This window comes from Gadus macrocephalus, chromosome 7 (genome assembly GCF_031168955.1).
Source record: "Gadus macrocephalus chromosome 7, ASM3116895v1".
In the NCBI taxonomy this organism is placed as follows: domain Eukaryota; kingdom Metazoa; phylum Chordata; class Actinopteri; order Gadiformes; family Gadidae; genus Gadus; species Gadus macrocephalus.
This window is the reverse complement of record NC_082388.1, coordinates 26,876,509-26,901,508: the sequence shown is the minus strand read 5'-3', so window position 1 is coordinate 26,901,508 and position 25,000 is coordinate 26,876,509. Positions and strand designations below refer to the sequence as shown.

The window sequence follows — 25,000 nt, the reverse complement described above, 5'->3', positions numbered from 1 at the left end:
CACACACAGAGACATAAAGACACACACAGACATTAAGACACACACTCACACTCACAGACAGACACTCACAGAGACATGCAGACACACACTCACACAGACACACACACAAAAATCTAAAAACTCACACAGACACGCACACCAACCCACACACAGACACACCCGCAGACAAACATAAAGGAGCACACACACAGACACACATTCACACAGACACGCACACAAACCCACACACCAACAAACTCACACAGACACGCACACAAACATGAAAAAACCTACACAGACAGACACACACATGTATTACAATGTACATTAATTGGAGTACATGAACAGACATCCGGGCGCACACCCACAAACACACACAGTGACATTCATACGCACAAACGCGTTCCATTCTGCATTGATCGTATTAGGCACACACACACAGACACACACGCATACAGACACACACACACACACACACACACAATTACACAAACACCTTTACACACTGATGAAAACGCATCAGCACGGCACATTTATTAAATATTACTCTTTGTAATTATTATTATTATAAAGCCTGCATAATTATTTAGTAATGATATTCTTTTATTTATGTATGAGATATTTATATGACGGATGAAAGTGCCGTTGCTCGCATGTCTCTCCCTTGTTCCTCTGCGTCCCGCTCCGAGCTCATCACAGCCTCTTAGCGGCTCTCTGAGCGAGTCTCTGAGCTGCGGAGGTGACGGCTGACATGTTGCCTCCTGTCAGGGGGTTTCCTGGGCTGTTGATATGTCTCCGTCTCTAAACAGGTGTTGCGTTATTTCTGCCTGGCCGTGGACGCCCAATGAAAAGTTGCCTTTATTCAACACACACACACACGCAATCGTTTTTGTTTAACTTTTGATGCAAATTATTCAGTGACATGTTTCAAGCTAACAACAGTTATGAATGGTTTCTTCTCCATATAACACAACACCATTGAAGGTTTTATGATTTTGTTAAAGACTTATTTTGTTAAAGAAGTTAAAGATACAAACATGGCCACTTTGCAGTTTCCGCTAACGACAAGAGATACCGAAAGTTCTGAGCGGTAGGGCAAAGTCTGTTCGCGTTCACGTGGGCGGCAACCACTTCCGGGATGCCGCTAATATAACTGCTGCCCTTCCCTGAAATGAATGGAGCATCGAGTGGCCGCGTGGAGGTGTGAAAGCAGATTTAAGCTGGTTTACCGTGTGTCTCTGTTAGAATAAACCACCTGTGGAACATTAACCACTCTCTGAGTCATACCTAGCCCGAGACGACCTACCACAAAGGATCGAATTAGTCACTCTCCAACTTTGAGTCAGAATGGAAACATTTTTAGGCTGGAAGATACGTTTTCTATTTCTTTCAGCCGTATTGAGAGGTAAGTGTTGTAGCGTGGTCTATATTTGGAGTGAGAGTGTGTGGGCCTGTATCTATTTGAAAGGATAATTTTTAAACCACACATTTATTCAGCGAACCACACTTAAAAAGCGAGACAAAATAGTTGCATCATGCGACTATTAGTATTGCATTCCATCGGATATAAACAACAGGTCTACATGTGACTCGCATGTCATGGACGCAACCAGTGGTGTAGTCTATTTTATTGTAGTGGGTTATGGCGAGTGGATAGTGCCAGGATTCCCTGGAGAAGGATAACAACGTGTGAAATGAACGTGTGGAGAAGCTACGCCGCCGCCGTGTGGAGAGGATATGCACGCCGCCGCCGTTGGGACTGGGGTTCGATTCCCAGTCTATATATATGATTTTTTCTTCATTATTTTCTGGTATTAATATATCCAATGACTTGTTGATGAATAAGTTGATGACATTTTATAAAAAACGTTAGTTTTTATGTGTCAAAAAGACAAACTGTTTTAAAACAGATCTCAAAATGATTGTATGGGCATGATGTCACTTCATAGGGCAGAGGGGTATTCCACAAAGCCGGTTTTATCACATAACCGGGCAAATTAACCCAGGGTTTGCGGTAACCCTAGGGTTTCCGTTCCAAAATGAACACGGTAATTACTATAGCAACATATGCTCTGAATCAAACCTGGTCGGACCAGGTTTTGTGCAGGTTAAGTTTGGAACATAACCCGGTTTTGGGGATTTAAAGCTGCGTTCACCGCAGAGTCCATGTGTTCACAATGGCATGCCCTTTTGATGAGAGCCCTGTTGATACCGGAGCGCCAATATTCGTGCAACCCACCGGGAGAGATTTATAAGACCACGGCTATATTCGGATGACTTTTTGCTGGAGAGATACAGATTCTCACGCAAATCTTAAATATAATTAAATAGCCTTCTCTCTAGTTCAGACGTTCTCACGGCGACGTAGGGTAGCAGGCGTCTTAGTGGCGACGAACTTATCCACACGTCGAGAGTAGACGTATATTTTGTCTGAATTTCCTTATGTACGTCGCCGTGACACCGCCGTCGGTGGGCGGATCTTCCATGCCGTCGCCGTGACGTCGCTGCTGGTCTCTCGTCTGCAGTCCCAATCAATCCCATTCAAAATTTCACACGTTCCCACGGCGACGTAGGGTAGGCTGCTCCTTCGCCTCTTCCAGGGAATCCTAAGGTTTGGCACTATCCACTCGCCATAGTGGGTATACTGTTATGATTCCCCCCCAGCCTCGTACAAACCCGTCCCACCGGTACGTGTACGTGTGTGGCGGGAAGACTTTCGCATTGTCTATTCTGCATTCCCGTCTGGTTATAGACCGATTCTTGAGGGTAAACTGTGAATGCTCCGGCATAATGTCCCAACGTTGCAGAGAGTAACAGGTTGTCAAGTCCCTGGGAAAGTTCAACGAAGCCCACTGACTGCACAGAGGCTGACTGAGGCACCGATCACCAGGTTTAAAGGCACCCAGTGCAACTTTCGAGGCTTAAAAATAAACATTCAATTTCTAGTCTTTTTTACACGTAGTAAGTTTCAATAACTCCATACCATTACATACCGACATTCAAGCAGCAAAGATGAGACGTCGTTGTGTGGTGAGAACTGATAGAAAATCGATAACAACAACAATGCCGCCATTTTCTTTATTTTTTGTAACCTACAATAAATAAAGCAGGCTTCCAGTCAATGGAAAAATGGCTTCTCCCCACCGGCGATTGTTGTTGTTTACGATTTTCTATCAGTTCTCACCACACAACGACGTCTCATCTTTGCTCCTTCAATGTCGATATGTAATGGTATGGAGTTATTGAAACTTACTACGTGTAAAAAAGACTAGAAATTGAATGTTTATTTTTCATTGAATGTTTACATAAAGTTGCACTGGGTGCCTTTAAGGTGTGGCTCACATCTGGATTTACTTGTTTGTGTCCAGCACTCTCTGATGTACACCCTGGTGTTTCCTCTGCATGTGGCTTTCTTTGTGATTTGTTTGGCGACGACTGTCAGAGATGTTTACTTTGAGTTTTTCTAGACGCTTGATGAAAGTATCATAGAGTCCCTTTCAAGTTTGTGTCATGGACGCAAAAATCCCACAGAATGCTCCCTAACGTCTTTTTCACAGTTAGCTACCACACGCATGACAATGAATTACTGCCAGTGTGGCTTTTGTTAGGTGTACAGTCCATTATGACAGCACAATACTTACCTCTCTGAATGACCTCGACATGCTAGGTTCCGTTCAGCCTGACTAAAAACATGAGTTATTGTCTCCACGTATTTCATCATTTCATTTCATCTTATAGTTATATTTTGCTAACCTCCTTGGTTATGTTTTTGTTTTTTTTGGGAACTTGATATCCCTTATTTGTATGGGGCCTTTATTGACCATTTTAATTCTCCCCTTATCTGTCAGTTGATCTGCCCATAAGGTGGGGTCTTCACCAATGGTCGCAGTCTCTCTCACACATCTGCTGCCCTCGTTGGCGCTGCTCAGGTGGCTCTGGGGTGGGGGTGATGCAATCTGCTGCTGTCTGTCTGTGTCGCCTCTGACACTTTCCTTCCGCACTCTTGCTGCTGGTTCATTGCAAGCAATAGTTTGGCACTCGTTTGGTGTGACGAGAAAGGAACACTCGTAAGCTAAACAAAGCTTTCGCCGTTGTCTCTTGTCGCCGTTTGTTTGTTATTATCCCCCCGTCGCACGGTAAGCTAATAGCTTTAATCCTTGCCAAGCCTAATAAAGGAGCCTCATTTATTAGGCTTGGCCAATAATTCAAACTAGGCCTATTCATAATCAACCCTCTTCTGAATATAATCTGTATAAGCTTCATTAGAATTGTATTGAGCCTGGCTGTTCTTCTTAGCCTTAATTAAAAATGCTTTCATTGTTTATTTGGTAGGCCAATGTCTGTCAGTGTCAGATCTTTCCCTTCATTACCACGTGTTCATTCAGGTTCATTTCTTCAAGGATAAGATAATATTGTTGCCTCTATATTCTTTGGTATAGATACACAATATAGTTAGACATCCTTTCTCTTTCATCTACAGTTGGCGTATTTGGTGACCTGTGCAAAGTCACCAATCTGGGCAATACAACGACGTACAACATCTCAAATCCTATTAGCAATGCAGACTGGGAATACAGCTGGGCTGATTCTAATGTAAGTAAAACATTTATTTATATAGATTACTGGATAATGGAATGATTGTGATTGATATAAAAATGACTAGCTGAATATTTTATTTAATGAGTTTAATAGCCTAGTGTTTTATTGGCATTATGTTGACGTAACAATTATATTTTTTAGTTATCGTGGGGTTAATGTCTTTGGGAAACTATTTTTCTGTTGCACTTCTCCAAAGCATTGATTTATTGGTCATTTCAAGCCGCAAATTTGTACTTCAATTTGACATGGAGTGACTTGCAGGCCGACGCCATTTTGAATTCTGGGATGGCTACGGTATAGTGTTCTTATGGCGCGTTTCCACCGGCGGGTTCGGTTCGGTATGAGTAGGTGCGGTACGGTTCGCCTTTCTACCGCCAAAAGTGGGCGGGGTCCGGACTGAGCCGTACTTATCTCTCAGTGCTCCTCCGTTGGGGTACCAAGACGTCTGAAAGGGTGCCAACTAGTTCCAGCTACACGCGTCGTCCGTTGATTGGTCGACAGAATCGTCCCTTCCGTGCGTCAATGGGTTAATAACAAACAAACACAGTACCCGCAATCTATTTCTGGGCGTTTGCCGTCCTTCTTGTACATCCTCCATTGTTACTCTATGTTTATTGTGTCCCGTTCTTCTTTTCCCTTATTAGCAGGCTACACTGTGTCGGGCTGCTATGAGGTCACAACGCTTAAGTGTACTGTCGGCGGTGGAAACGCGCGCCGTAACTGAGCTGGGCCAAACCGCACCTTCACTACTGGGCCAAGGTGTGCTGGGCCTAATGGCGCATTTCCACCGGAGAGTGCGGTTCGGTTCGGCTGCAAAGGTGCGGCACGGTTCGCGTTTCCACCGTCAAAAGTGGTTGTGACTCGGACTGAGCCGTACTGAGATGTACTCGTTTCGCACTCGTCTCCAGTACTCCTCCGTTGGAGTACTGAGACGCCTGAAAAGGTGCCGGCAAGCTCGAGCTACATGCGCCCTCTGTTGATTGGTCGACAGAATCGTCACTTCCGGGCGACATGGGGATAAAAACAAAGAAACAGTACCCGTGAGGTATTATTCTGGACAATGGACATGTCGCGGAAAACTTTAGCTTGGGTGAACATGGAGGTGGAGACGTTCCGAAACTGTTGCTGGACGACTTCCATGGTATCTCTTGGTTTAATGTGTTGCGTTCCTCTTTTCCATTGTTTTTATTTAGCAGGCTACACTGTGTCGAGCTGCTATGATGTCACGATGTTTAGGAAGCTGCCGCGGCGATCGACATCCGGCCTACCATAAGGGTACTGTCGGCGGTGGAAACTCGACCTCGGAACTGAGCTGGGCTATATTGCCCCCTCCCTACCGGACTGAGGCGATCCGAACCAAACCCTCCGGTGGAAACGCGCCATATTAGATGATTTGGCAAAAGACCACGAAATACTTTGGAGAAATAATTAGATGTTTTTGTGATGTGTTAAAGGTCGGGTATTGGATTTGCGAAACGCCAGCAGATTTTGAAAATACACAACTCAAATGGTCCTACCCGCTCTCCTTCAACGCTGACTCCACCCATTCCAAGTACATGGACGCGCAATCATGCACGAGCAAACAGATGCGCGAGAGCGAGCCATTACCTAGTTAGCTAGCTCCAGTAGCTACCGCAGGATAACAACAAACAGAAGCTTGCTCTGGGTCACGAGCTCTGAGTACGTGCACGAAGGGGTCACGCACGGGGAGCGGGGGAGGGGGAGGGGGTGTGCAGTACGACCGTTTGATTGACGTACTTACTGTCCAATGCCACTTGGTGGGTCTGGAAATCATTGGCTGGAGTTTTTCGAGCCCTGCCCGTTCCACAGATGATTGACTTGTTTAGTTTTCATGTTAGTACTTCTAACTCAGTGGCTGTAAGTGGGTTATGATAACGATTTCAAGTAATTTTGCAAAAATTGCCAAAAAAGAGAATTCCATACCCAACCTTTAAGTTAAACTTTTAGGTAAATTAAGGGGTACAGTATTCCCGTAACTAATCCTCTTAATCCACAACATTTTAAAGGCATGAAACAATTTAAGGGAATACAGTGCTGTCAATCATGTCTAAAAGCCCTACACATTCCTCCTGTATGCTTGAACTACAGGACTCACTGGCAACTGATGCCCTACCCAATAATGGAGGTATTACCTCATCTCACTCCTCTCTCACTTTGCTTGGATGCCGGAAGAACGTTTGTGTTGAAATTTTTCGCCATCCGAAGGTAAAATAACCTCAGTACTTGACCTCCATTCAGATAGGAAGCCCTGTGCATTGTCATCTCTGAATATTTTCTGAAGCTGGCACTGACCCAATCTCCGCACAGTGTTTGAATATGGATGCACCAGTTCTGATACAAAACCTTTAGTGAGTCTGATTTCCAAACATTGGCATCATATCTTCACAACATAGCCACTATATCAGGATTATTCCTTGTTTCATGAGCAGCCTATTCATTAAAATAAGAAATAGATTTGTGATATTGCTACTCCTGTATAACCATGGACCTGGTCCTCCGAGCTCACATAAGGTTTCTCTCTGCAGGTTTAGCGGGCCTATAGATGAAAAGTAGGATGTAAGGCTATGTTATCACAAGTAAAATAAATGGTGAACATCGCTATTGTTACATTGTGGTATTGTTACACGAACAGATGACTTGACACACGTAAACACTTCCACCCAAGCAATTTGTTATTTATTATCTCGTCAAACAAAAGGTCAATCAATAATAGCCCCTTGAATATAAGGGCCAGTCTGATACCCAATCTTTGGCTTGGTGACAGCTGGTGGTTAACAGCTGGGAGAATATAGATCTATATTCATTGTTTTGTCCAAGTGTAAGCAGGAATCAGAAATGTTGCCTTTGCAATTGCAATATTAAATAAAGAGGTAATGACGTCAGCTAGAAGCCATCAATGCTACTGGATCTGTTCTGCACCTTCCAAACTGCAACACTACCAAATGGAAGATACATCTGTGAACCGCATCGACTCAGGCTCAGCTCGGGCTCCAAGTCTTGTGCTCGGAGACGCCTTCACTTTATTTGGGAGACACGTTTATCCAAAGCGACAAGATAACATTTTTGTCAAAAGAAAGAGAAACAATATATCGCTGTCGCCTGTCGGTACAGTTAGGATGTTCATAGAACCAAGGGTCAGGCTCTACATACTCTGAGCCAGTGGTCCCAGAAAGTGTTTTAAGAGTTGACTTGAAGAGTTTACTTCCTTTAAATCACATGTTCCTTTTCTCCTCTCATTGTAGCACTACACAACCTGCTGCCCCAGTGAGTTTATTTTTATACTTGATAATTATCAGCGAGAAACCTAAAAATATATATATATATATTATTCCACTCTAAACATTATTTCGATGTAAAACTAATTATATTTTCCCAAAATAATTTCCTGTTAATCTGATGTGTTGATGGAACCAATATCTTGGGGAGGAAATGAGTATAGAGTTGAAGTATTTGAATGATTGGTTTTAAGTTTTAGTTAATGTTTACTTTGCATGTTTATTTCAACAGCTAACTGCACTGCTGCACCAGAACCTCAAGGTAGGGATGCATTATCTTCACTAACTCCACAAATGGCAACATGCAAACCTATTGTCTTCTGTCTGAGTTATCTGGTAGATTACGAATGTCTACAATTCATGTACAGAATTAGACTACGCCAAATGTGGTCGTTATTCTTTTATTTCTAATGTTTTCTCTTTTGTCTTTTGAGGGCTGTACAATTAACTTGACCTGCTAAAATTATAAAATGAGTATAGAGTTGAATTATTTGAATGGTTGGTTTTAAGTTTTAGTTAATGTTTATTTTGCTATGTTTATTTCAACAGCTGACTTCCCTGCTGCACCAGAACATCGAGGTAGGGATGCATTATCGTCACCAACTCCACAAATGGCAACATGCAAACCTAATGTGGTCGTTATTTGCTTATATTTTGAATGTTTTCCCCTTTTCTACTGAACTTTGGTTGTTCTTGTTGTTTGGTCATCTAATGTGTAACTGAAGTCTTTTGAGGGCGGTACAATTAACATTACCTGTCAGTATTGTACTTCTACAGCTAATCCCACCGACAAATTATCCTGGATCCAATCGTTTGCTGTTGATTATTATTTTTCTCTATGCCGCTCAAAGCAGTATAGTATATAAACCCTGAATTCCAAAGTAAAACATTGATTTACCTCTTTAAATTAGAATAATCTGTAGTGTTTGCCAAACCTAAACCAAGATATTCAACACCCAAATCGGTAGATTAAATTGAAATATAGTCAGCAACTTCACAGACATCACAAGGGTTCAACAGAGTTAAGCAACCCTGTTGGGGGTGGCTGAGTGTGTTAGCCATTAGTGTGTGGTCCAACTATGCGTTGATTCAGATTCAGAGGCTTTGCCAATCACCCTTCAATGTATTTCTGCTTGTAGAACACATTGACCCCATTATCAACAGCAGCCTGGCTCTGGCTGTAGTCTTGACTCCAGGGGGCATTGCAGGGACTGTGGTCGGGACTGTTGGGGTCATTGCGATGGTCATTGCGGCGGTCTGCTGCAGAAAGAAAATAAGCAGGTATTACAAACAACATTTTTGATGACAGTCCAATGTCCTCATTGTCGCAGCCAGTAATTATGAACCATCTTCACCCAATTAATCCATGTGCAATTCAGTAATACACTGCTGGCTAAACAATATTTTCACTTAGATCGCCACATTTTGTCTCTCTTAACTGGATGTTCAGTGTGGCTGTTTGAAACCCATATTATGAGGGGTCGAACAATATTATGGTGCTCTTGTGCATTGAAGACTCTTTAGCCTACAGTTGATTACTGAATTGAATATGGATTAAACACTCGATAGAGCCAAGGCCTACTGATCAGCCTATTGATGAAGATCATCAATAGGCTGATGTGGTCTGACTGGTTATTGTTGATTGATTGTTGAAGCAGATTCTGTTGATGCAATCTCTTACAGATAACATATTAAACGGTAACTTGAGAATATTGTCCGCCGCAAAATTTTGTGAAAGAATTACTCCTTCAAAATAAGATTTTTTCCTTCGAATTACACATTTTGATATGGTAGAAAATATTTACATGCAGTTTATTTATGATGATGCCCTTTTTTCACTTTCTAATAATACAGTTGGTGGGAGCGGTTCAATGGAGCGGGTTCTTCAAACGAACCACAAAGCGGAAGGGGAGCAGATGGAAGACCAGAGGTTATACCGATGCTAGACGTTTAGACACGTGACAAGGTCGAGTTCTATTGGCTGTGGAAGCTGGCAGACTCTTTAATGCTGTGATTGATGATCCACGTGATATATTTAAGCAATAGATCCCGCCAGGCTGTGGTATGTGCTCATTATACCACTGTAAAGGGGCGCTTTTTTTTCCGGGGAAAGCTGCCGAAGCCACTCATCGGTTGTGAGGCCTTCCCGGAGGTTGAAGGGTATATTTCCCCGCTGGTGAATCCCCTCCTCCATGGTCAAGCTAAATCTCCGTGTGATAAAGTTTCTTACGATACTTTGTAACGGTTTCCTCTTCAAGGCGCGGAGTGATACTTTCACAAAATGATCGGGCGTCATAGCAGTTATGTATACGCTCTTTATGCAACAGTTGGGAACCAATCAGATCGCTGGATTTAGGTCCCCCATTGTATAAGTAAGGGATAATGCACGACGAGGTGTCCATTATCAGGAATTAATGGACGACGTGGAGGAGTGAACCGTCCAACGCGAAGCGGAGGACGGTTGCCTCCACGTCGGTGACCAAATTAAGACCATTAATTTATATTTTCATGCGTTTTACAATCTGAATATAAAGTTTTCCACAAAACATACATTTGTTTCCCTGGTTACGCCTGAGGGTCCGACTAATACCCGGAACCACCATTACACGCCCGTTGGGTTCTCATGCAACGGAAACGTTGTTCACTCCTCCAGGACGGACCATAGCTACGACTTTAGAACGGGAGGTAGCGGGAGGTATTATAGTCCGCTGAGCTTTGTTTTGTTTCCCGTTGCTATGGTTACTACTATTTTTGAGACGATACGCCAGCTAGGCATTAATTGAGAACGGTAAACAGACAATTTGACGGAACTACTTGTCCAAGTATCCGTATATCAGGAGTTAATGCACACCCTGCATCCAATCAGAATCGAGTATTCCCGCAGACCGTGGTATAAGCAGAGCCCGTCTACGAAGAGCCTGGGCACTCCCTATACGCCCCATTGTACCGATTTTGGTTGTAGTTCCATGAGACATCCACTGGGGGTGATCGCGGGCGAGTCCAGATTGAATGGGAGTCTATGGGGCTAAACGGCTAATTATGCCTCTTTCACCTGCTTGTCGTTGAAATATCGCAAATTTTATTGTAGATTCCGCAAGTTCAATATAGATTATGGTTCAAAAGTCAAATGAGTGAGTACTTATGTCCTTTCGATTTCTTACAGTTTGGGCCGTTGTTGGCCATACACGCTAGCATTCTGCTAATGAATGCTGATTGGTCAGGGACGGACTTGCGACTGATTACGACCAGAGACCCCTCTTACGGCATCTGAAGCTGAAGAGCAATCAGAAACGTGTTAACTCAATTTTTGAGTACTGTATTTATATTTTCCTGCAGGTCCTTTTATTTTTTAGATAGTATGTATGGTGAAAGTACATGGGCATAAATGGAATTTCTTCCATTTCTTGTGTTCAATGTTCAATGTGTTATATACATGGTAGGTAGGCCTACGGTATGACCACCTTAAATAATACAGTCAATATCCCGCTGAATATCATTTAATCTGTCATTGTCTATTTTTCGAAAATAAAGATAGTTTAAAAAAGAAATGCCTCGTAAATGTGCAATGATACACTTACAGTGGAAACGGATTGTCCGTCTTTTCGTTTACCAAGGACAGAAAAAGGTAACGTTCTTGCTTGCTCCTGTATGAATGGTCCTTGCTTGCTCCTGTATGAATGGTCCTAGGCTACCTGAGGCTTCACCTGGTAAGGAAAGTTGCGCTGGAGCCCGGGTAATATCGCACATGGCTTATTCAAGTTGCGCGCTAGACATTCTCTAAAGTGTCGAGACTCAAGCACTTAACTTACCTTGACCGATTGTTCCATACAAATGGTTAGTTAACGATTTAACAACTTCAACATCTGCTATTACAGTTGTTATTTTTTTTGTAGGACTTGGGCTAATGACCTTGCACAGAGGGAAAACCATCTACACCACTTGTCATTTATTTCTATGCATTCACTGATCCTTACAGATGGGTTTGTTTTAAGCCATTGAATATACCGTAATTGCTCTGCCATGCAACACATTATAAGCTACACATGTTTGTTAAATGAGAAATATGGTCTGGGTCACATTGAAACAGTAACAGTTGTATAACAGTAATTATACAAACATTATACCAACATTGCAACAGGCAAGTTTATTAAAAAATCACACTAACAAGAACACAATAAGAACAGTAACTAATAAAAAAAAAAGATGATTTAACAACACTGAACATACTGAACAGAGGCAGGGGAAAAGGACAGAGGAAGAAGACTTGTCTGTTGTCACAGCATCAAGGTCCGACTAGAGATCAAGAAAGGAAGAGGCATGAGGAGAACAACAGAACACTGCTCTCTAGCAGATTGTTTACTGATGTAAACTAAATTGATGCAGTCTTAAAATTATGATTCTAATCCAGGTTTCTATTTTAGGAGAAAGAAATGGCTCATAATCGTTACTAAAAAAAAAAGCTTTATCATCGGCACTAGTGAGGATTAGAAAAAACACTCTCTGTAAGTAACATACATATGTAAAACATTCGCGCATTTCTTTTTTTTTTACATTAGCTCACTAAAACTCTGTAACTAGGGCAAAAAAAAAAGCCTTACCTCCAACAGCTGGTCTTATCGTTGCGGGACAAGGGAAGTGCTTTAGAAACTGCCGTAAAGCAGTACCTCTGACAGTATTACAGTGTGTGACGTCATCGTATGTTTTTAACGCCTTTTTAGAACAGATACGTGACCTTAAAAAATGCAATATTCAGCTGAGTTTATTTTCTTAGCCCCACCCTTTGATAGCAACTTTAAAATTACTTGACAAAAAATTACATCGTGAGAAAAGTGGATTCTGAGGATAAAACCCCGTTGGCTCCCATTCATTCTGGACTCGCCTACGAGCGCCCTGCGTGGTCAAAGATTATTACTGCAACCAGTCCAGAAAACCGGAACTAACCCGCGAGTGCCAGTTCTCCTCATATTAGACATTCTCTGGTATAAGTAAGGGATGATGCCCGACGAGGTGTCCATTATCAGGAATTAATGGACGACGTGGAGGCGTGAACCGTCCGACGCGAAGCGGAGGACGGTTCCCTCCGCGAAGTCCATTAATTCCTGATAATGGACGCCTCGAAGGGCATTATCCCGCTTATACCACGGTCACTTACCAACGGTGACCAAATTAAGACCATTAATTTATATTTTCATGCGTTTTACAATCTGAATATAAAGTTTTCCATTTGTTTCCCTGGTTACGCCTGAGGGTCCGACTAATAATAATAATAATAATACATTTAATTTAGAGGCGCCTTTCAAGACACCCAAGGTCACCTTACAGAGCATATAGTCATCATTCAAAACTATGTAAAACAGACTAGGAATAAAAGGAAAACAGAGGTTAAACATGAAGAATAATAATAATTAATAACACTCAAAGACGCCTAAAGTGAAGGGGGGACCTCACTAACCACCACCAATATGTAGCACCCACTTGGGTGATGCACGGCAGCCAATCGCTGCCAGAACGCTCACTACACACCAGCTTGAGGTGGAGAGTTAGAGATGAGGTGGAGAGTGAGGGAAAAGAACATATTTAAACACTATCGACCACATTTAAACACTATCAACCATATTTAAACACTATGGACCACATGTAAACCCTATCGACCACATGTAAACACTATCGCCCACATTTAAACACTATCACCCACATTTAAACACTATGGACCACACGTAAACCCTATCGACCACATTTAAACACTATCGCCCACATTTAAACACTATCGCCCACATTTAAACACTATGGACCACATTTAAACACTATGGACCACATGTAAACCCTATCGACCACATGTAAACCCTATCGACCATATATAAACACTATCGACCACATTTAAACATGTAAACCCTATCGACCACAATTAAACACTATCGACCACAATTAAACACTATCGACCACATTTAAACATGTAAACACTATCGACCACATTTAAACACTATCGACCATATTTAAACACTATAGACCACATGTAAACCCTATCGACCACATGTAAACACTATCGCCCACATTTAAACACTATCACCCACATTTAAACACTATGGACCACACGTAAACCCTATCGACCACATTTAAACACTATCGCCCACATTTAAACACTATCGCCCACATTTAAACACTATGGACCACATTTAAACACTATGGACCACATGTAAACCCTATCGACCACATGTAAACCCTATCGACCATATATAAACACTATCGACCACATTTAAACATGTAAACCCTATCGACCACAATTAAACACTATCGACCACAATTAAACACTATCGACCACATTTAAACATGTAAACCCTATCGACCACATTTAAACACTATCGACCACATCCAAACACCATCGACCACATTTAAACACTCTCGCCAACACCTACACACTATCGACCACATTTAAACACTATCGACCACATGTAAACACTAGCGACCACACTCAAACTAATACCCGGAACCACCATTACACGCCCGTTGGGTTCTCATGCAACGGAAACGTTGTTCACTCCTCCAGTAATTAGGACGGACCATAGCTACGACTTTAGAACGGGAGGTAGCGGAAGGTATTATAGTCCGCTGAGCTTTGTTTTGTTTCCCGTTGCTATGGTTACTACTATTTTAGAGACGATACGCCAGCTAGCGCATTAATTGAGAACGGTAAACAGACAATTTGACGGAACTACTTGTCCAAGCGTCCGTATATCAGTAGTAAATGCACACCCTGCATCCAATCAGAATCGAGTATTCCCGCAGACCGTGGTATAAGTAAGGGATAATGCCCGACGAGGTGTCCATTATCAGGAATTAATGGACGACGTGGAGGCGTGAACCGTCCGACGCGAAGCGGAGGACGGTTGCCTCCGCGAAGTCCATTAATTCCTGATAATGGACACCTCGAAGGGCATTATCCCGCTTATACCACGGTCACTTACCAACGGTGACCAAATTAAGACCATTAATTTATATTTTCATGCGTTTTACAATCTGAATATAAAGTTTTCCACAAAACATACATTTGTTTCCCTGGTTACGCCTGAGGGTCCGACTAATACCCGGAACCACCATTACACGCCCGTTGGGTTCTCATGCAACGGAAACGTTGTTCACTCCTCCAGTAATTAGGACGGACCATAGCTACGACTTTAGAACAGGAGGTAGCGGGAGGTATTATAGTCCGCTGAGCTTTGTTTTGTTTCCCGTTGCTATGGTTACTACTATTTTAGAGACGATACGCCAGCTAGCGCATTAATTGAGAACGGTAAACAGACAATTTGACGGAACTACTTGTCCAGGTGTCCGTATATCAGGAGTTAATGCACACCCTGCATCCAATCAGAATCGAGTATTCCCGCAGACCGTGGTATAACAAACCACCTACAAAGCTCTCCACAACCTAGCCCCCAGTTATCTCTGCGACCTCCTCCAAGAATACACTCCCTCCCGCTCCCTCCGCTCAACCTCTGCTGGACTACTATGTATCCCCACATCACGACTCACTACAATGGGTGCCCGGTCATTCAGCTGTTCAGCACCCAGGCTCTGGAACTCCCTCCCCCCACACATAAAACAGTCAGACACCATTACAACCTTCAAGTCACAACTCAAAACTCACCTGTTCAAACTCGCACACAACGTCTAACTGATCACTGTTTTGATTGTTTTGTTTTTTTTGTTTTGTTTTGTCTTGTTTTTGTTTTATTTATTTCTTATTGCTTATGTTTATTTTATTTTATTTTATTTATTTTTTTTCACAATGTCTTGTTTTTTAAAAAATGTATGATGACTATATGCTCTGTAAGGTGACCTTGGGTGTCTTGAAAGGCGCCTCTAAATGAAATGTATTATTATTATTATTATAAATAGCCTACATTGAGACATTGGCAAGGGGGGGTTTCTGCCAATGTGGCGTGATGATGACTCACAGAAGTTACTAACCACAGAAACGTCAGCATGTAGTTCAACTCTGAAATCGTTGCTTCACTAATAAATTGGCTTGACTTGTATTGGAAATGATCTCATTCTTGCACTTCTTACACAATCACAATTTCTCAATCTCTGCACAATACACAATAATATGAACAATCTAAACACATGACAACATTAATACATTTAAGCAAGGAAGATTAGATCGTGTAGTGCAAACAATAATAAGTAAGATTGATAATATGAAATGATTGACAAGACAGTTAAATTGAATAAGCCATGTTGACTATATTTTGAGTATTTTGTGAATATAGCAGCAATGTAAGCCTGAAATCCATAAGAAAGTCATGCTAAATTGTCAATCGATCAGATGACTTCATGCAAAAGGGTCAATATGTAGCAGGCCTTTTCCTCTTTTTTCCGGAGCTTCAGCATATTGCATTCTTAGGTCACAAAACACGCACTACTCTACATCATTTGACCATGTATCTTATCAATTTAACAGTGACTGCTGCAAGAGTCAAGAAAACACCAGGTACCTCATTTTAAGTGTCTGGTCTGGTATGTTGATCCAGTATATAGTAAGATAGTCCTGTTAGTCCTTCATGGCCTCGTTGCCAGTTTCGTTGCTCTTACCATGTCCCACACAAATCCACTAAAATAGGAGAATAATCATCTGCAACAGCAGTCAAGTCTAAGTTGTCTAAGTCTCCATGTCCCTCACAATCCACCAAAGTAGGAGATCTTTAGCTTGTTTCACTGTGGGAGCCTGTTGGACTTTGCTTATAACTGCGTATCCAGTAATATATTTATAATAATCATCTGCAACAGCAGTGATTCAAGATGAACACTGCAGGTTTGATAGGCCAACGCTGGAATAGTTAAGTAAGGTTAGTTAACATGTAAGAAACTTCAACTATTGTCATGTGTTCGATGAATGAAGATGACATTGTTGTTATTAATCTAAGTGTGTGTCCGTTTATGGTTATGAGAGGAAAAAGAGTGTAATGACATCATTGAGTTTCCCCAACCGCTTTTGTTCCGCACAAACCATGCCATTAATTGGCATCTGCAGGCCCCAGCAAGTCCAAAAATGTCACCCCTATCTTGCTACGAACTTGCCTTCTGGAGATATGGGATTTCATTGTGTTTTTTATCCCTGCACCTATAAGCGGAAACTTGACTAAATTTGCAATCGACCTAACCCCTTCCGAAGCACACCAATGGACATCTACAGGCTCCAATGAGTCCAACCATGTTGCTCCCATCGGACCTTTCTGCACGTGTCTATCGGGCCTTTCTGCACGTGTCTATTTTCAGGGGCAATATGTCCGTAGGTAAGTAGGAGAGTTGAAAGGGTTGGCGGTGTTCCAGCTGAATTATAATTGTAAGTTGTATTGTTTGTCCAGATGAAAGTATAGCCCAACTCTCTTTTGGATGTGTGCGTGTCTAGATGATCATCTAATTAGTTGGATGACTGCATGCTTTAATGCATAACAAAATGTAAAGTAAGAGTGGTCAGGTGAAACATTATCAATCCAAATAACTGCTTGACTGATGTTGTACCATGACCAACGCATATGTCTCCAAAATACGTGTGTGGTGACCTCCTATTTTAGCCAATCATAACCAGCCGCCTTCCAGCCCTGGACCGGGCCTAGAGAATCCAACCAACTCGTCTCTCTAAAAGTCTGGTATCTATGCTCAAGCTTCACCCCCTGAGATTCAGCACGTTGCATTCTTAAGTCACACAAATGGATTAGAGTGGATTTGATCTGAGGCACTTTCCTTTGCAGTTCATCTGACCACTAGTGAGCTGCGGGCCAGCCACTATCTCATGCGTCTGGGCTTTTCTCAACTCTCCTCAGCCTTTACGCAGCGTCTGGACTCTTCTCATCTCTCCTCAGCCTTTACGCAGCAGCATCTGGACTCTTCTCATCTCTCCTCCTCTCTACGCGCGATGCAGACGCGGCTGCTCTCCTAAAGTGAAACATATTCCGGTTACAATCGTTTAAGTCCCTGATAGCCTCTCATACATGCATAACGTAGCTTCACGGAATGTTCATCGACACGTTGAATGTAGACGCGTCGTGTGCACCCTTGGGACCCCCCCGCCCCCCTCCCACTCAGCGCCGGAGTCGCCACGGATCGCGCCCCATTCCGTCCCTGCCGCGCGGCCGACATGACCGACTTTGTAGCCACTGTTCCGTTTCTCCCCGGTTTCCCGTTACCCCCCGGTATCCTCGGCAAACGTTTCCCGGACCGCGGGCTCTGTGACGAGGCGGACCCCAGCGGGGGACCGGGAGAGGGTCACCCACACCAAGTTCGAGGGGCTCGCTCTGCGCGGCTCGCGGAGGAGCGCCCCGCGGATGATCCCAGAGTCACCCTGGAGGCGGGTGGTCTGTGGGGGGAGTTCCATCACATGGGGACGGAGATGGTCATCACCAAGTCCGGGAGGTAAATACACACACGTGTTTCTCAATTCAATTTAAACGATACGAATGAATCTTATCTGCGGACATTTAGGGAAAAGTCCGAGAGCAGCGGCGATAACCTGCAAGTTATCCCAAAATACATCGACTGGGATTGTGACACAAAAAAAGTGTATTCTACTCCTGATTTTCTCTTTCTATTTTAGAAGTACTTTCCCTGCTGGCTTTGGGGATATTGTTGTTATAGATAAAGATATATATATATTACAAAATCCGTAATAATCTTCATAGGCTTCAATATTATATATGCATAACCTCTGACAAATGTACTTATTGTAAGTCGTTTTATAAAAGCGTTTGCTAAATGCACTGTAAATGTCTTGTTAACATCAAATGATCCAAATCCATATTTTCTGTTCTCTGGATAATATCCGTTCCAGAAGAATGTTTCCTCCGTTCAAAGTGACCGTCCGCGGGTTGGATCCCGGCTCCAAGTACATCCTCCTGATGGACATCGTGGCGGCGGACGACCGGCGCTACAAGTTCAACCACTCGTGGTGGACGGTGGCGGGCCAGGCCGACCCGGAGATGCCCAGACGGATGTACATCCACCCGGAGAGCCCGTCCACCGGAGACCAGTGGATGTCCAAGCCGGTGGCTTTCCACAAGCTCAAACTCACCAACAACACGTCGGATAAGCACGGATATGTGGGTAAAAAACGAATAAGTCAAAGAAAAATCGGCGTTTTGCTGATTTAACATTTGATTTAAAATATTTTTATTGGTATGATTCTCTATCAGTGGCGATTTTGGTTTGGAAACTCTGGTGGGGCCCATGCAGGAAAATATTATAACGCAATCCAGAAATACCACATATTACTACCATCACAAAAAAAACAGTAGCAAGTGACAGAGGGGACCAAAATTGCAGCTGAATAATGCCATCACTCAAACGCGAATCTGACAACATATATTAGGCTATTATAGCAATAGCACCACCAAATGGCAGCGTTCAAGATCTCACAATATCAAAACTCAAGAAAACAACAACGTGGCAACAATAAAAACACAACGGCGCACACCCTTTACACAGCAATCAATATACAAAGCCACCACTCACAATATACCAAAAAAAGAAGAAGTATGGTTTAAGTTGCATTAAGTTTGCAGGCCACCATACTGTACAATTAACAATGAATCTAGCCTGATAGAGTGGTTGCCTATTCAGACCTGGATAATCCTGGGTGAAAATTTAAGTAAGTTTGGGCTAAGATGGTAATTACCTGTGCTTTAAGGACAGTGCTGTCTGGTCTCCTTTGTGTGGCTGAGGTGAAACACAAGCATTTTTTTCCGCTTGAACAACTCCTGGTTGAACGATCTATTCTTGTCCTTTCCCTCTTGAATAATGATTAAATCCGTCCGGCGATGTGGTCCCAAACGTTTTATCTCCAACTTCTGTTCAAGTGCTAAATCTCACATGACAGATACTCAACACGATTCATCATTTAATGAATGAAACGTCCATTTGTTGTTATTTACTGTAACAGTAACTACGTTAGCCAGCTAGCAAGATCTGCTCCCGCCGTAAACCCCGCCCTTTCTACAAATCAGCCAATGAGAAGAGCCTTGGGGCACTAAACTTCTGGCCCCACCGCCGAAACAGAAGCGGGCGCTGCGCACGCGCTTGCTCGCGCAACAGCACCAGTTTTCTACACTGCAGCAGACGGGGCCATCTCGGCTGTGCCCCACCGAGCGGAAATGACGAGACGGAGCAACGAACTATTTCACACACAACTACTACACTACAACAATTGCGTTCATCAAATTAAAACTGCGGACATTTAATTAATTATTAACAATTAATGTATTATTAACTTATGCTCAATGACATTTTTGAAAAAAAAATGAAAAGTATAATCGTGCCCTGCACGGCAGCGTTCTCTGGTGGGGCCGTGCCCCACTGGCCCCTAATGCAAAGACGCCACTGTTCTCTATGTATGTTTTCCCAACCGTTACATAAAATACACACCTTTGTAAATGTTATATTGTACAATATTTCGTAGGTTGTAAGCATATAATTAAAATAACGTAATATATTGCACACTTGATCTTTTATTTTGAAGTGAACTAATTTCTTCGTTCTTTCCAGACCATTCTGAACTCGATGCACAAGTACCAGCCGCGGTTCCACATCGTGAGGACCAACGACATCCTCAGGCTGCCCTACAGCACCTTCCGCACCATCGTGTTCCCGGAGACAGAGTTCATAGCCGTCACCGCCTACCAGAACGACAAGGTAGGGACACTCCAGTTCTCCCAGCACTCCCAGTAGGACTGGTGCTCTCACTCTGTAGGCTCTCTGTCTCTCTCTCTCTCTCTCTCTCTCTCTCTCTATTAATATAGAACATGTTATCAACTTAATAACGTAGAACCTACGTTATCAACATCATAACAGAACGTCCCCTCCAGTGAGCAGGTCGTCTCTGACTCAGCGTTGTTTTGTCTCCAGATCACGCAGCTGAAGATAGACAACAACCCATTTGCTAAAGGCTTCAGAGATGCAGGAAACGGAAGACGAGAGAAGAGGTAACGTCAACCTAAGGCCTGTTTCCATTCTGCCGTCGACCGGTGGCTCACACGGGAGGACACTTGACCCCTGACCTCTGGTCCGGGTGGGATGACCTCATCGTCGTTGTGATGACCTCATCTCTCTTCATGACCTCATCTGTCGTTCTGATGACTCCATCTGTTGGTGTGATGACCTCATCTCTCGTCCCTGTGTAATGACCTCATCTCTTGTGTGATGACCTCATCTCTCGTGTGATGACCTCATCTCTCGTCCCCATGTGATGACCTCATCACTCGTGATGACCTCATCTCTCGTCCCTGTGTGATGACCGCATCTCTCGTCCCCAAGTGATGGCCTCATCTCTCGTCCCTGTGTGATGTTCTCACCTCTCATGATGACTCCATCTCTCGTCCCTGTGTGATGACCTCATCCTTGGTCCCCGTGTGATGACCTCATCTCTCGTTGTGATGACCTCATCTCTCGTCCCCGTGTGATGACCTCATCTCTCGTCCCCGTGTGATGACCTCATCTCTCGTTGTGATGACCTCATCTCTCGTCCCTGTGTGATGACCTCATCTCTCGTCCCCATGTGATGACCTCATCCCTCGTCCCCGTTTGATGACCTCATCACTCATTGTGATGACCTCATCCCTCTTCCCCGTGTGATGACCTCACCTCTAGTGTGATGATCTCACCTCTTGTGTGATGACCTCACCTCTCGTGTGATGACCTCACCTCTCGTGAGATGACCTCATCTCTCGCCCCCCTCCATCAGGAAGCAGTGGAGGCCCTCAGAGGGGGAGGAGGAACCCGGCCCCCAGGACCCGGACTCAGACGACTCCTCCTGTCACCTGACCGGCGCTAGGGGGCCCGCCTCCATCCCGACGGCCAATCACGGTGCTTGTTCTTTAATACTAGGAACCAATGTGATCATGAGTTCAGATGAGTTGTGTTCTCACAGGGATTGTACCTTGTGTCATAAAGGGAGTGATAGTGTGGTGGTTAGGGGTGTTGGGCTATGAAAGGAACTGGGTTCGATCCCCGATGTTTACAGCTTCCATGTCAGCATCCAAGAGCAGGATGGGTCTGAACATTTCACCGTCAAGTTGAGGACAGCCTCTACTCTATAGTAAATACTGATTGATTCTGTCTTTCAATGACGGATGGCTTTCATCTGTAAATGAGTGGTAATTGGTGGATGATGTTTTGTGTCTTGAGTGAATGAGTCACTGTGAGTGAATACATTCTGGTTGGAAGAATGGGAATCTACGCCCTAAAGCTTATCACAGTGTGAACACCGTGCCATCCAATCAGCTCGTCTGTGGCAGTGACTAAAGTATCAGTATCAACCAATGGAAACGCTCCTCCTTCCTCAGACGGGAAGAAGGCGGAGAGCGATGAAGACCTCAGTCCCCTGCAGCAGGGGTCCCCCGGAGACCCCGGTCGCTGGGGGGGCCCTGGGTCTCCTCTGGACCTCACCGAACGGGACTCCCCCCCTCTGAGGCCCCGACACCCGGGGTCCGGGAACAGACACGGCGCGCTCCACAGGACGACCCCCAAACCCTCCCGACCCCACGGCGAGACGGAGCGGGACCGGGGCGTGGCCAGAGACGGTGTGCTGCCCGCGGCTTGGCTGACCGCGGGGGGTCTATCTGCGTTGGGGTTCTACCCGCAGCCCCTGATCAGGCTGGGGTATCCGGCGGTGTTCCTGAACCCCGGGCCGGCCGCCCTCCTCCCACGGGCGATCTGCGGCGCCGGGCGGCTGCTGGTGACTCAGGTAGGAGGACAGACAGACAGGTGCTCTCCTCAGGTAGGTGGACAGACAGACAGGTGCTCTCCTCAGGTAGGAGGACAGACAGACAGGTGCTCTCCTCAGGTAGGAGGACGGACAGACAGGTGCTCTCCTCAGGTAGGAGGATGGACAGACAGGTGCTCTCCTCAGGTAGGTGGACAGACAGACAGGTGCTCTCCTCAGGGAGGAGGACAGACAGACAGGTGCTCTCCTCAGGTAGGAGGACAGACAGACAGGTGCTCTCCTCAGGTAGGAGGACAGACAGACAGTTGACCTCCTCAGGTAGGAGGACAGACAGACAGGTGCTCTCCTCAGGAAGGAGGACAGACAGACAGGTGCTCCCTAGGTAGGAGGACAGACAGACAGGTGCTCCCCTCAGGTAGGAGGACAGACAGACAGGTGACCTCCTCAGGTAGGAGGACAGACAGACAGGTGACCTCCTCAGAGGACAGACAGACAGGTGCTCTCCTCAGGAAGGAGGACAGACAGACATGTGCTCCCTAGGTAGGAGGACAGACAGACAGGTGCTCTCCTCAGGTAGGAGGACAGACAGGTGCTCTCCTCAGGTAGGAGGACAGACAGACAGGTGCTCTCCTCAGGTAGGAGGACAGATAGGTGCTCTCCTCAGGAAGGAGGACAGACAGACAGGTGCTCCCTAGGTAGGAGGATAGACAGACAGGTGCTCTCCTCAGGTAGGAGGACAGACAGACAGGTGCTCCCCTCAGGTAGGAGGACAGACAGACAGGTGCTCCCCTCAGGTAGGAGGACAGACAGACAGGTGACCTCCTCAGGTAGGAGGACAGATGGACAGGTGCTCCTCAGGTAGGAGGACAGACAGACAGACAGGTGCTCCTCAGGTAGGAGGACAGACAGACAGGTGCTCCTCAGGTAGGAGGACAGACAGACATGTGCTCCCTAGGTAGGAGGACAGACAGACAGGTGCTCTCCTCGGGTAGGAGGACAGACAGACAGGTGCTCCCTAGGTAGGAGGATAGACAGACAGGTGCTCTCCTCAGGTAGGAGGACAGACAGACAGGTGCTCCCCTCAGGTAGGAGGACAGACAGACAGGTGCTCTCCTCAGGAAGGAGGACAGACAGACAGGTGCTCCCTAGGTAGGAGGATAGACAGACAGGTGCTCTCCTCAGGTAGGAGGACAGACAGACAGGTGCTCCCCTCAGGTAGGAGGACAGACAGACAGGTGACCTCCTCAGGTAGGAGGACAGACAGACAGGTGCTCTCAGGTAGGAGGACAGACAGACAGGTGCTCCCCTCAGGTAGGAGGACAGACAGGTGCTCTCAGGGAGGAGGACTGATGGACAGGTGCTCCTCAGGTAGGAGGAAAGACAGACAGGTGCTCCTCAGGTAGGAGGAAAGACAGACAGGTGCTCTCCTGACCGTTCAGGACAGGAGAAGAAACAGCCTTGTTGAAGAGAGTAAATCTAAAACTAAGTCTACGGCCCTTGATCCACAGTTCATCACAGTGGGTCTCCAGGGCTTCAGAGGCCGGCCACGCCCCTATCACAACCTGTCTTGTATATTGGACATAAAGCCCAATCCCATTTCTACCCCTTACCCCTTCCCCTTACCCCTCCCCCTTGTTTTGAAGGGGTAAGGGGAAGGGGTAAGGGGAAGGGGGAAGGCGAAGGGGTAAGGGGTAGAAATGGGATGGGCCTAAGTCTCTCTCTATACCGTAGATCGCTACATACAGGACTCATCCTGGTCTCTCTCTCCAGGGGGTCTCCGTGTCCCAGAGTGGAGGAGGGGGAGGAGAAGGGGGGCTCCCCCACCCCTACGGCCTCCTGGGCGTGGCCTCGGGGCCCCCCAGCACCACCGCCACCAAGAGGCCCCCCAGCCCGCGAGACTCCCAGCCCTGGCTGAGGTTCAGCCCCTACCACACCCCCCCTCCCTCCAGGGGGCCCCTGACCTCCGGGCCCCCAGGCCCGCCGGGCCCCCGGCCCCCCGCTGGTCTGGACCCAGCGAGGGAAGCGGTGACCAAGAGTGACCGGTAGTGACCGAGAGTGACCGATAGGGACCAAGACCCTTGGAGACAACCGCTATCACAACCCCTACATCCAGCCCCTACTGCTGCCAACACTCTCCCACTACCTCACCCACTACCTCTACCACTACCACTACCACTACCTCTACCACTACCACTACCACTACCACTACCTCTACCTCTACCACTACCTCTACCACAACCACTACCTCTACCACTACCTCTACCACTACCTCACCCACTACCTCTACCACTACCACTACCACTACCACTACCTCTACCACTACCACTACCTCTACCACTACCTCTACCACTACCTCTACCACTACCTCTACCACTACCACTACCACTACCACTACCACTACCACTACCTCTACCAC

General features: G+C 45.3%; 1 protein-coding gene and 1 long non-coding RNA gene across 2 annotated transcripts in view; one reads left to right on the top strand and one right to left on the bottom strand.

Annotated features, from left to right (window-relative positions):
• Positions 1–8,472: 8,472 nt before the first annotated feature.
• Positions 8,473–25,000, bottom strand: part of LOC132461082 (uncharacterized) — a 67,585-nt gene continuing 51,057 nt past the window's right edge. The window contains exon 2 of the long non-coding RNA XR_009526508.1: positions 8,473–9,134. This is a non-coding gene — a long non-coding RNA (uncharacterized LOC132461082). The remainder of the gene's footprint in view (positions 9,135–25,000) is intronic.
• Positions 16,558–24,817, top strand: LOC132461065 (T-box transcription factor TBX3-like). Its single transcript, XM_060056133.1, has 7 exons — positions 16,558–18,284; positions 18,700–18,967; positions 20,409–20,555; positions 20,769–20,845; positions 21,604–21,725; positions 22,205–22,605; positions 24,355–24,817. The coding sequence occupies exons 1-7, from the start codon at positions 18,010–18,012 to the stop codon at positions 24,628–24,630; spliced, it is 1,566 nt and encodes a 521-aa protein (XP_059912116.1). The 5' UTR covers positions 16,558–18,009; the 3' UTR covers positions 24,631–24,817.